A 13,552-nucleotide genomic window follows, 5' to 3' on the forward strand; every position below is an offset into this window, starting at 1 on the left:
ATCGGGCTAAATAGGTTTTAATCCGAGTGTAGGATTTCTAAGTGGTGGATAATGACTGTCTACCGAGCTCTTGAAGGATTATTACTGGAAGGAAAGCAAAAAGTGAACGATATATAGAAAGAATACGTGAAATTTATTTAAATAAAAAAATTGTTTGGCTCCTAATTTTAAGGAAAATTTAAAGAAGCATATAGGACTCTAATAGATAGAAATTTTCGGTTTAATTTGGAACCACTTAAAATTTTTGGGTGACTTGTGTAATTCGTCAAAACGAATCCGTGCTTAAGCAGGGCGGGGGGGATCAGAAGGAAAAGCAAAAGGCAGGATTAAACGAGTCAGGACCTAGTAGCGAGGGGGTAGACAATCGGGGGGAGAGCAAAGGGGGTAATAATAATCTATCGACTATCATCGTGACCTCTGGGACTTGGGGCATCTGCATCATCAAATGCTCCAGAGGCCCTGGTTATAAACACATATGAGAGTGATTGGTAGATAGATCGACAAAATTTGGCTTGGTCGAACTTTAGAATAAAATTGAGAATGGGCATAGAGGATGAAATATCGCCGGCAGATGCCCGGGGTAGTAGTCCCGGAAAGGAGCAGCAAGCGGCAGGAGTGGGCATCCTTCTCCAGATCATGATGCTCGTCCTCTCTTTCGTCCTCGGCCATGTCCTCCGCCGTCACAAATTCTATTATCTTCCTGAAGCCAGCGCCTCTCTTCTCATAGGTGTGCAGCTATAACAACAACAATCTTTTGTTTATCTTGTACCGTTCTTCTGACTAATTAAGGCTTTTCGGAAGCGACATCCTTGGACCCTGTTCCAATTATAGAAACAACAACATCAACCTGATCAGAAAAAATATATACATCTTTTTAAATTGAAATATATATACATATTTTTGTTTTGTTTTGTCAGGTTTAACTGTTGGCGTCCTTGCTAACATCTCAAATACAGAAACTAGCATCAGGTTCTCCGTGCCTATGCACTTCTTCTTTTGTTATGTGGTCATAATAAAAAAGGAAGGGGAAGATGAAGGCCCTGTTACTTGATTTTAGTTTTTTGGTCAATAATATTTTCCTTCATTTCCGCAGGGCTTGGTTCAACTTTCATGAGGAATTTTTCTTCCTGTTCTTGTTACCTCCCATCATATTATATCCTTCCGAATAATTGATCCTTTTTCTTTATCAGTACTTGTTAACTGGTTTCTACATATAGTTTTTCTTGACACTTTTGTGCTTACTCAGTCAGGTTTCAGTCTCTCACCTGTAAGTGCTCAGTACCTTTTATCTCTAGATATGTGTGTGTGTGCACCATGCCCGCTTGGGCTCCGATTTGCATGCAATGCAACCAAATGTACTTCTAGTGTGATTTACTCTCATGTTACTTCCTTTGCAGAAACCTTTCTTCTCAAACTTTGGAGCCATTGTGACATTTGCTATCGGTGGGACATTTATATCTTCAATTGTTACTGGTGTTCTAGTGTAAGTTTTTCTTCACTCCCAATAAGCAAACTTTTATGATAGAATTTCCATCCTCACTTTTGTTTGGTTTTTTTGTTTTTTTTTTTTTTGCAGTTACCTTGGTGGTCTGATGTACCTCATGTACAGACTTCCATTCGTTGAGTGTCTGATGTTTGGAGCTCTTATATCAGCAACAGATCCGGTCACTGTTTTGTCCATCTTTCAGGTTCTTTCTTGATTTCACCATGTGGCTATTGTAAGTTGTGGTACACAAGTTTGGTGAAACCAAATTGCCCAACCAATCGTCCTACACTCTTGTACAACTGCTCAAATTGTGATTTTTTGACATGAGCACTCTTCATAAGTACACATAAAAGCAAGTGTTCTACACTCTTGACATGATTTTTTGACATGAAAACGCCCTAGTCCTTTTTATTTTTATTTATTTATTTTTTTTGAAACTAGTCCTTTTTATTGACACATAATAGTTGGTTCTACTAATTGAATATTTTTTTGGTGTTATTGTCTTACTCACCTCCATAAAATCTCTATCTCACATGAGTTTTGTATGCACTATTCAAGAGCCAATCTTTTCCTTGTGTCCCAGTAATTGTTTGAACAATTATACACTAAGAACAGGCAAAACAAAAGAGATCAGGGAAGACACTACATATGGCCCTGCCAAAGCACAGAGCAGCCCACAAACTCCTTTCAACTCCAGCCATAGTGATCTGAAAACCCTCCAACTCTCCCAAAAATTTGAAGCAACAAGACATAATCACCTCATGGAGTTGAAATTCAAAGGCTGTCAAGCAATTTGAAGAAAATTCTGTCCCATAACTTATTTAATGAAAATGCTGAAGTCATCACAAACACCTGACAAAATTTATGGGAGCCATTTGCACACTCTTGTTCATTTTATTTATGGTTTGCAGGAGTGACTGTTAAAAACCAAGATAAAGGAAGGATATTAAGCAAGTTTTAATTAAGAAATAACCTGTAAACTACTTGAGGCCATCGAAAAAATTAAAAGCTCAAAACAAGACATGAGCTACAGCACATACCATTTGAGCCATTGTGAAAATGACTAGACTCGGAAAGTAAAGGGTGCTTGTACTAAGCCTAGAGGCAGAAGGTAGCTTCTGAACTTAGAATGCTCCATCAACTATGTTTCTATTGGCGCGTCCTCTAGCCATGGGAAAGGCAAGGCTCGCGCTTTCTAGTGTTGAGTGCTTCGTGTGGGGTTTGGGCCAGATGTTTTTTGGGTATTTCGAGGGTTTTGGGTATGTGGGCCTTTCGGGTTTTGTGGGTTTTGTGGATTTTCTCTTGATGTTTTATTTGGGTTTTCTTTTGCTCGTTTTCTTAGGAGCTTCCTGTGTATACTACTGGTGTATTTAGGAGCGGCTTGCACTTTTTTAATAAATTTTTGATTACTTATAAAAAAAAAGAAATGAAAATAACTAGACTGCCATTGACTTTAGCTCAATTCCACTAGGTGCAATGGCATAATACAACTTAAGAAACTCTGAATTGCATCAACGGCTATCTAACCTAAATTACAACATAGACAAAAGACTTGACTTAACCTAAATTTACTATGAAAAGTGGCAAGAGAGCTTCCGTCATCATAGATATGCCAAAGGAAATCTTGACCACTTGAAACACTCCTGCTTTGAACATTTCAAAAGTTGTTCATACATAGATGTAAAATAGCATCAGAAAAAAGTTTTGGGTCTTGAGTATGTACACATATATGGTAGTGATATGTGATATGAACCATCCCTGCTAGGAAGTGGTTTGAAGTAGTAAGAGTCTCTTGTTTGTCACGTCATTGCTGTAGAACAGGGTAATTAAATGGCGAATCCTTGCATTCAGATTCTTCCTCAATACTGCTTTTCTAGAGTGATACTGACCTACTGGGTAATTTTATTCACCTATGTATCTGTTTGGGATTGTCTTCCACATTAACCCCGTGTTTAGCAGTAATAACAACAATGATGACAATAACAAACTAACAACGTTATCTTTTGAGCAAGGTTTAATGTTTCAGTAATATATATATATATATATATATATATATATATATATATTTGTGATGGCCTTATGCAGGAACTTGGCACAGACATGAATCTATATGCTTTGGTATTCGGAGAATCTGTTTTGAATGATGCAGTAAGTTGTTACCATTATCACATTGGAATCCCATGTTCCTGTTGAGCACATCTTCTATTTAAAGACAAACCATGTTTACTGAATGACTTTGTTGTGTTTTTTTTTTCTTGGTATGTTGCACTATTGGTAGATGGCAATTTCCTTGTACAGGTACATAAAGTGAATTATTCTTGTCCCCACCAATTAGAGTCTTATTGGAGTTAAGTTCTAAGTGAACCAGTGTTTTACCATGCAGGACAATGTCATTGGTAAAAAGTCACGTCTCCTCTGGACAAAACTTCTTCATGGTGGTTGTTAGGTTTCTTGAGACATTTGTTGGCTCAATGTCTTCAGGTTAACTTTTGTACTTACAGTATTATAGATTTGAAAGAAACATCAGTTTCTTTGGCATTTGTTTAAACATGCTTGTGGAGTGCATGCATTGATTTTTTTCAAAAGCTTTTTTATTGATGGTGGTATTTTCATGTTTTAATATTTCTGTAGGCTTATTTTCAAACTCCCATGCAGTCTGATACCAAAACCAAAGCAGGCAGCTGCTCTGAACCCTCTTTTTTGCAGGATTAATTGAATTTCATCTTATTTAAGTTGTTTGACAAGAAAGATGTGAAAATCCCATATGGAAAGACTAAAGAGGGTCCAATTATGAGAAAGTAAAACTTAAGAAAGACGAATTGATTAAGAGATAGGAAAAGAAAGACCAGGACATTAGGCCTAGATTTTTTAAGCAATGACATCAGGTTCTTGAGAATTTGCACCATGAGAATATGCATCATGTGTCACTCAGTAATAATATTTGGTTTCGAAAAATTCATCAAGTGAAGGTAGGGAGCCATTGAATTTGTCAAGACAGATGGTGCAACCTTGGAAAAGTTGTGATGTTTTTAGTTTGAAACTCTCAATTTTGGCAATTTCAAATTCTATCATGTAGGGTTATGTTCAACACTTGATGGAGACAAGTCCTACAAGGTTTGAAGGTGGTGCACATTGAGTCTAGGGCTGAATGCGTTTATAATTGACTGCTTGTGGCACATTCTTATGCAGTCGTAGAAGAGTAAGTTTTAGGAAAAATTGGGTCTATAGAGGTTTTGGTTTTTTGTTATGAGCAGGGGATCTCCTAGATCTTATCAGTTGACTCCTAAAGGTAGCAGAGAGTTGAAAAGGCTAGATTGCTCCATTAACTATGACTTTAAAGGATCTATGTCCAAGTCGGGCGGTAGAAGAGGATGGATGTCTTTTGTTCCCTTATAGCTGAAACTCATCTCTTGGAACGTGAGAGGGTTGAATGAGATGAATAAACATTTGGGTCTTAGAAATCTCCTCAGGATGTGGAAGGCTGTCATAGCGGTGTTGCAAGAGACTAAATTGGAACATGTGTTCAGGAGTACACTACGAAGCTTTTGGGGGTGGGCAACACCTAGATTGGTGCCAGTTGGAGTTCAAAGGGACTTGAAGTGGTATTTTTGTAAGCTGGGATAGGATAGTTGTGGAAAAAATTGACGAGTGTGTGGGTAATTATTATTATTATTATTTTTTGATAACGAGGAACCCCTCCAAGGCAAGGTTACTTTGTGTATCCACTCCTGTTAGGTAACCTCGGACTTGTGTAAAGCGCTCCTTCCACATAGATCAGGTAATACTCCGGCTTTACTGGAGGGCTGGCCCTAAGGAATTGTTTGCACCCAAGGAAATTCGAACCTTAGACCTCATGGACTACCACAAAGACCAAGGCTCTTACCACTTGAAGCATTACACATTCTCCTCTTAACTTTTAACTTCTTTTTAGGGCCAAGTGTTACGGCCCAACTTCAAATGGGCATAGTAACCACTGCAATTGTGACATACCACATATATTTTGCAAGTAAAATAATAACAGGAACAAATAATAAAAAAAAATCTAGCAACAGAATTTGTTTCCCAAATCAAACTGACTTGAAATGTGAGTGAGCCAACTTCGTAAAGTCAAGTACCACACATCAATTATAAACCAACTCTAAACACCAAAACCACTTAAAAGTCTCTAAGACAACACATAAATTAACCAAATCTAAATGCCAATAAAATCGAAACCCCAAATTGTAAAACACCATCAAACACCTCATTGAGTCCTTATGAATTTAAACTCCTTGATTCTCAACCTCTTCTTTTGGCCAAAGGAAAGGCAACCCTCTCTCGGGGTCTATGGCAATAGAATCCACTCTTTGATCCCATGGCCAATGTTGCTCCCCCTTTAAGTCAACATGATTTCAATGTGCCATCTAGGAGACCTCTCTTATAAATCATGGTACTGTGCTTTCAAAATCAATCTCACATGCCTTTGGGAATTTAACACAATTAAATATGCTCATAGATAATATTTATGGAGTTATAACCAATATTCCAAAATCAACAATACAAATAATTGATGTAAACATAAACAAGGAAACATAGACATAAACATAAACATAAACATAAACAACAATACAAAATCAACTTCACAAACATTTATGCAAAGCTTTTCCTCATTAAACATTTTCAACCATAACATTTGTAGAAGTCCTACATATATTAAACAACAGTATACATCATGTTTGTAAATTTAGCTTGATACACAATTTAACATGATATGTAAATAGGTAAGTGCTACATTTACCAGATTTTTTTTCTTCTCAAATTTTTTTTGTTTGATAAGTAAATTTGGGTTATAGATCCACCCCGAAGGGTGGGGGAATTTGGGTTAGTTCTTAAATGATGTGTCATCATATATGAGATCTATTATTTTGGGAAATGTGTCACGATCTCATGGGATGGTGACACATCACTTGGGAACCAACATTGGGGGAAGTGTATTCACTAGTGTTTATGCACAACAATCAAGAAATTTCATCCCAATCCTCAACCAATCGACTTGAACCTATCTAAATATAAGAAAATCAACATCAACATCTAAATCATAGTGCAAATGTCCCTACTATCTTCTTCTTCTTTTTTTCTTTTTTTTTTTTTTTTCATAATTCCCCACAAAATCTATTTCTCAAATTAATTCCAATTAGCTTTAGGTCAGCTTTATTTTAGTGTTGTTTGTGGAACCGGCTTATAAAGAAAAGGGATGAGAGAGGGAGAGAGAGAGTCCTTAATAACAACATAGAACTTTGATATTATCCAATTGCGTGATCTTTAAAATATTAGATTTTTTTGTTCTCACCATCTGCATGGTTTTTCAAGTTACTAATAGTTAATTTTCATATGGCTCTGCAGGTGTTGGAGTTGGATTTACTTCTGCTTTGATATCCTTTCTGATAGTTTTTCTTACATTCTGTCAAAGATTTTACTCAGTATACTCTTAGCACTTAATTCTTGTGAGACCTTAATTATCAGAACCTTTTTAAGTATGCAGGGTTGGATATTGACAAGTGAGTCCAGCATATATATCTTTCTTTGCGAAACTTTTGTTGAGTCATGATGTATATGACAAATTCTTATACAAATTTTATTTTTATTGTCCTCTGTTCAGTCTTCAAAACTTGGAGTGCTGTCTCTTTGTCCTATTTCCATATTTTTCGTAAGAACTATTTTGCCATTTCTTTTGAGATTTTTTATTTTTATTTTTATTTTTCGGGATTTATGGTGCAATTTTTTTCAAATGTTCATTCTTTTTAGGTACATGCTTTCGGAAGGCCTTGGTCTATCTGGTATTGTATCAATATTGTTCACAGGAATTGTAAGTGGATGTACATTGTTTTTCTGTATAACCGCCTACTACACATTGAAGCTGTGTTACGAAAATATTGGTTTTTCTTTTTAGGTCATGAAGCATTACACATTCTCAAATTTGTCGGAAAAGTCTCAACAATTTGTATCTGCATTTTTTCATTTGATATCATCATTAGCAGAGACATTCGTGTAAGGAATCTTCTTGTTATTTTTAGCTTATCAAGTGATTGAATTTTTATATCTGCATGATACTGTTGATTTGTTCGCCAATTTGCAGATTTATATATATGGGCTTTGATATTGCCATGGAACAACATAGCTGGTCACATGTTGGATTCATTTTCTTCTCAATTGTATCCTTTCATCATTTGTAATGATAAGTGTACCGATACTTTCATTAAGTGACACTTGTACTTATCAAAAAAAACTTTCATTAAGTGACACTTGCTGTTGTTTCTAAATTAACTTGCCTTATGATTACCCCAGATATTTATCGGAGTAGCAAGGTATGCATGCTGTATTTGTTACTGCGAGGACTCTTTGATCTTGAAATAGACTTTTTTTTATAATATTATGATTGTTATTTTACTTTAATGTGAACCCTTTCCATTTTCATGTAGGGCTGCAAATGTTTTTTCTTGCGCATATTTGGTCAATTTGGTTCGACCTGCCCATCGACAGATACCTGTAAAGCATCAAAAAGCACTTTGGTATAGTGGTAAGAAGAGTAGAAATTGCTAATTACTTGAATTTCTTTCTCTGATATTTCCAAATTACCACGAATTATGGGTGTGATCAGGACTTCGAGGGGCAATGGCTTTTGCCCTTGCTCTGCAATCAGTTCATGATCTTCCAGAAGGACATGGCCAAACAATATTCACCGCAACCACCGCAATTGTTGTTTTGACGGTACTCAAGCTGATCTTTGTTTTTAAATTAATGCCTTTCATTATCTGGTACCTTAACCCTGTAGATATGCATGAATTCAATTATCCCGTACTGATCACCATAGTTTAAATCTGAAGTCAAGAACCTTATATTTATCGCGTTCTATCACCTTAGATCATTTTATTTACAATTTACTCATGAATGCACTATCTTATACAATATATTTTTTTCTTGTCCTAAATTAGTCCCACCTTTTGCTTTAAGAAATGCATCTTTTTCTTATGGTGCAGCTCATCCAACTTGACATCTTCTTTGAGCTTCACTCTTTATATGTGCTACTTCTCATCAGCCATTGTAGGATGCACAAAGCATAATTAGCCTCGTTCTTCACCTTTAGCGAATAAAGGTTGAAAACAATGGTAAACCTTCATCATGGGAAAAATGATAAAGCTAACCTTTTTAAGCAGATATCTTTTTGGCTTTGTAAGATTTTGGCCTAGGCCTTGGCAATACTCCACCCTCCCCCTTTTAAGATCCGAGTTATCAGGGGCATTTTAAGTCAACTTTCTGGATAGTAACCACTTCTTCTGAAGTAAAATAATAATAATAATAATAATAATAATAATAAAATTACTTATCAAAAAAGTCTTTTTTGTTTCATATTTTTTTGTATTTTTTTTTTCTTTTCTTTTCTTATTGGCTACTCAAACCAGGATCTTCGATTTTATTTTTTTAAAAAAGAAACCTTCTCTCTGAATTGAAGTTTGATGGCATACATAAGATAGAATTCAAATAAGATTTACAACACAACCATGCAGGACAGCACGTGAAATTTGAGTGTAATGGGCTGTCTAGCTAAGAAGAGGTGAGGGGATGGCAAACGAGCGCTGTAAAGGTGCTTTGGATTCAGTAGAAGAAGAACTAAGAAAACATATATTTCTTCGGAAGCCCCTGCATATAAAAACGCTTGTAAACCAATGTTTTGTGGGTGCATGCTGTGAGTTGCATATGAGACATCTTGCTCTCGTAATTTACATATAACCTTTTAAATGGTTTTGTCAGGTGTTGTTGATTGGAGGTTCAACAGGTACTATGCTGGAAGCTTTACAGGTTGTCGGTGATGGGCATGATGGCTCCTTGGGGGATGTAAGTTATTTACCTCTTTGGTGTACTTTCACATCAGTAAGAAGATTATTTATATCCTTGGCTCCAAAGTTACAATTGTGACCTGCACCTATTTTATGGAGATTGTTCGTCTATTAACCCATTCTAGTTTATTCTCTTTCATATGCTTAGTTTATTATTATGCATATGTTTATCCTTCCTGTATTAAGGATGCTGCTCAGTGAAATCATGTTTTGCCATTATACAGAAATAGTATTAACTGTTCAGATAATACAACCTTGTTGCCACCAGAATGATTCTTACTTCTATGTTTTCTCTTTATATTCCCCCTTCCCTCCAAGAGCTTTGAACGGAACAATGGCTACATTGCCCCCTCATATAATGAGGAAGCATCATCAGCGAACAAGATCAAGATGAAACTTAAAGAGTTCCATAAAAGGTATGCCTTTCAAACAAGACTATAAAGCCTTTTTTTTTTTTTTTCTTCTATATATATATATATATATATATGTTAAGAAACCAATGACCTGAACCCCACCTATTTCTCTTTGCAGCACGGCATCATTCACAGCACTAGATAGGAACTACCTCACCCCATTCTTTACTAGTCAGAATGGAGATGAAGAAGAGGAGCATGGTAAGATAAACTTGACTTGTCTCTTTCAGTTAGGACATATGGTTTGAACAGCATGCTGCTCAAGAAATTGTGAATTGCTTTCATTTCATGACTTGCATGGAAATATTTTTAAGGGCCTCAGGCCATGTTTGTCTTTGTCTTTGTATTATGTTTTCAGTACCATATGACTTTTGTTCTTCCATTTCTTTCTTTTTTCCAAACCATTCGCTCAACTTTATCCCAGTTTTGCTGAGGGAGCAACCCCATTTTTCACCTTGAATTGGTCAAAATCTAATTAATATCTATTTATTCTTATATTCATTTTCTTTATTTATTTTATTTAAAAATTAGAAAAGTAAAAGAAGGGAAGGGGAGGGATTAGTTACCCACTCAAAACAAATACATTACCAAACAACTCAAAATACATAGCACTTCTCAAATTGTATTCTTACTTTGTTGCATGAATATTCTGACAAAAACACATGCTTAATTTTTGTAGGGATAAGGGCTAACATATTATTTAATACATATGAAAATAAAGGTGGAGGAGGGGTGGTTGCATGGCAAACCATGTCTTGGTTGAGGTGGCCGCAAGGCCACTCATAATAATAATAATAATTTTTTTTCTTTTCTTTTTAATTATTCTTAATTTTGATTTTTTATAAGTAAGACTCTACATTTGTTTGAGTTTCTTTCAAAGGCTATGTTTGTTTCGGTGTTAAAATATTTTATGGAAATTTTTTTCTATTTGTAAGTGTTTGGTAACCCTAAGGGGTTTGGCTCAATTGGTAGGGTCTTGGTCTTGGTGGTATTCCCATCAGGTCTAAAGTTCAAATCGTCTTGCATACAAACAATTCGTTGAGGTTATGCCTGTCGGCAAAGCCTGAGTTTTATCTGATCTGTGTGGAGGAGAGCTTTGCACGGGTCAGGAACTTGCTCGACAAAGGTGGGTATATGAAGTGGCCTTGCCTTGAAAGGGTTCCCCATCATTAAAAACAGTGTTTGGCGCGGCGTAAATATTTGGTAGCATGAAAATGTTTTTAGTTGACCAAGAAAAATAACTTTCATGAGACGTAAAATGGTTTATGTTTCTCATTTGTGTAAACTATTTTCAACCACTATTTCACACCTCCAGACTGACTTTTGTGAGAGTGCCCTTTATTGGGCCTACTTGTCCGAGCATGCCTCGGGCGGCTTGAACATCTGCTCGGGCAGGTGGCCCTACAAGGACTCTTACAGTTGCATGTCTAAATTGCAAGCAATTACTCTAAATCTCAATCCCACATTCGAATGCCCTCTATTTTCACTCCCTCTCTTCTTCTTTAGCTCATTTTCTCTCTCTATCTTCCTTGTAGCAAATATAAGAAATATTTGTTGATTTTTCATACGAGTCAAACACCTTTAAAATATTTTCAGCTAAAAACATTTTCCAATTGAAAACATTTTACGCCAAAATAAACTGGATTGAAATAAGCAGGTGTACTTTATAGAAAATACTTTTCCAAATTTGGACCCCACCAGAATACACTTATGAAGTTATACATTTGTACTCACCTTTTATGTCACGTCAAAACTCTTTTTCAAACCAAAAACACAGTACACTTGCCCAAATACATTAAGAAACATAGCCTAAAATGCTTAGAGAATCTTGTATTATTAAATAAACTAATGATATGTTCTATTCATTCCATCCTCAAATAGCTTAGGTGCTTCCCTTTTTTGGACTGTTTTTGAATATATGAGAGTTTTCAAAAAACGCTTGTCTATTTAACTTCCTCTTTGCCCCTAAATTTGAACTCACGTTTCTTAAGTTTGAACCTACATTAAAAAAAAAAAAAAATTGAATTCATTTTTCTTACCCCACTTAAAGTCATTATAATGTTTGTTTTTCCCAATTCATTGAAATGCATATCCTTTTTAAACTTTCATCTATTTTAGGCTGAGTAATGCTATATGTTACACCCTCATCCCACCCCCATCCAACTGGAGCTGATGTGGCCTTGGATTTTAACAAGGATTGATCTTACTTTGTGCTATAATGCAAGACTGATCTTGGCACTACAGATTCAGACAGTACCATTTCAATAAGCAAAATTATATTAAAATTTTTCCCTCTGGTTTGTCTCTTCAACCCTTTGATGGTCATGCTGAATCTACTCGAAGCCAACAAATTACAAGAGTAAATTGATCTCTGCTGATTATTTCTAGCTATGTTGTTTGAAAAAGTGGACTTGAATGGTTTTTTGGAGTCTAGTTGTGATAGATAGAACTAAAGAGAGAAGTGATCTGTGCAATCTCGTTTCCAAACAAGAGATCTGTTTTTGTTTTTATTTTTTGTGGTTACAAGGGGGTTCCGTGTGCACTTAATTCAATATTTATTGCATTCTATATTACTTTGAGTGGATTAACTGGATTGATAAATTGATTTTTGGATAAATAGATGATTTTGTGGTAGGTGGAGATGTTATTTTTTACTTTGCCCTAGCAAATTGATCATCTTTACCAATTACCATATTTCAATTTCTTAATTGATCGCATATAAAAGATCTGCTAGTTTCATTATCATATATCTGATAGAAAGGTGCAGAAAGAAGGATCTATTTTTGTCATTAGTGGGGAAACGTTGATGTGCTATATCACTCAGTAACAAAAGACGCAAGTGGTCTCCTTTCTGTCATTTGTGGATTATTGATTGGTCATATGGACGACCACCTGTACAAATTCTGTCACTAACTTCTTAATTACACACATTCAGTTGCTATGTTTTAAATATCGAATTAACGAACGAGTGCATGTCTCAGAGATGGGAAGTTGGACTTTTCATTTGAATATCATTATTTTTTTCTGTTACCTTTCGTAACTGAACTGAGGAATTTTTTTTTTTTTTTTTATTTTAAATCACACTGGATTTACTTGAATGTTGATTTTTCGGTGCTTTAACAGATGATGAGCCAATGCCTAGTTCTAGAAGTGGGGGTTTCCATGGCCATAGCTAATTGCTGCAGTGCAACTTGAAGCGCATATGATGTGAAAGGGAGTTACGTTGTACATAATTTACAAAACTGCCTCCTGGCTATAACGGAGTCGGTGGACTGGCAAAATGGACAATATCACATCACTGTCACCTTTGTGCATTCCTACTTTCTAAATACAGTTGTAAACGTCATACGAGGGAGACATTTATTGGATGGTAATACTAGGACAGTTGGCCCATCTATTGTCAAATGATACAATCAAATTGATCATTGTAGGCCTATTCCATTAAATGGATTTGTCAATACTGGATTAAATAACTTGTAGCTTTAATTGCAAGAATATGTCTGGTTGGCTTTCATTCTATTCCTCTTACTTTATGTGATATTGTAGAAATTCACAAAAAATATTCCTTTTCTTTCCAGTAAATGAACTGTAAGACACTCATTAAAAATAAGTTAACACGTTAACTAAAATATATATCAAGAAAAAGAAAAGAAAAAAGAAAAAAAGAACATAATTGCTGTGCGGCTTTAAATGCTAACCAAATATGAAAGTCAAGAGTCTAAACAAATATATATATATATATATATATATATATATATATATATATCAGCTCTTTTCTT

The 13,552-nt window shown here is 35.4% G+C and overlaps 1 protein-coding gene across 1 annotated transcript; it reads left to right on the forward strand.

Annotated features, from left to right (window-relative positions):
- Window positions 1-300: 300 nt before the first annotated feature.
- LOC132170265 (sodium/hydrogen exchanger 6-like) lies at window positions 301-13,287 on the forward strand. The gene is made up of 22 exons (XM_059581182.1): window positions 301-727; window positions 918-969; window positions 1,094-1,153; window positions 1,243-1,267; window positions 1,398-1,483; window positions 1,577-1,688; window positions 3,572-3,634; window positions 3,765-3,784; window positions 3,870-3,967; window positions 6,869-6,897; window positions 6,992-7,023; window positions 7,125-7,172; window positions 7,271-7,331; window positions 7,416-7,513; window positions 7,602-7,677; window positions 7,811-7,830; window positions 7,945-8,042; window positions 8,124-8,233; window positions 9,275-9,358; window positions 9,679-9,776; window positions 9,892-9,974; window positions 12,897-13,287. The coding sequence occupies exons 1-22, from the start codon at window positions 541-543 to the stop codon at window positions 12,947-12,949; spliced, it is 1,593 nt and encodes a 530-aa protein (XP_059437165.1). The 5' UTR covers window positions 301-540; the 3' UTR covers window positions 12,950-13,287.
- Window positions 13,288-13,552: the final 265 nt, after the last annotated feature.

The sequence above is a fragment of the Corylus avellana genome, chromosome ca2, assembly GCF_901000735.1.
Source record: "Corylus avellana chromosome ca2, CavTom2PMs-1.0".
In the NCBI taxonomy this organism is placed as follows: domain Eukaryota; kingdom Viridiplantae; phylum Streptophyta; class Magnoliopsida; order Fagales; family Betulaceae; genus Corylus; species Corylus avellana.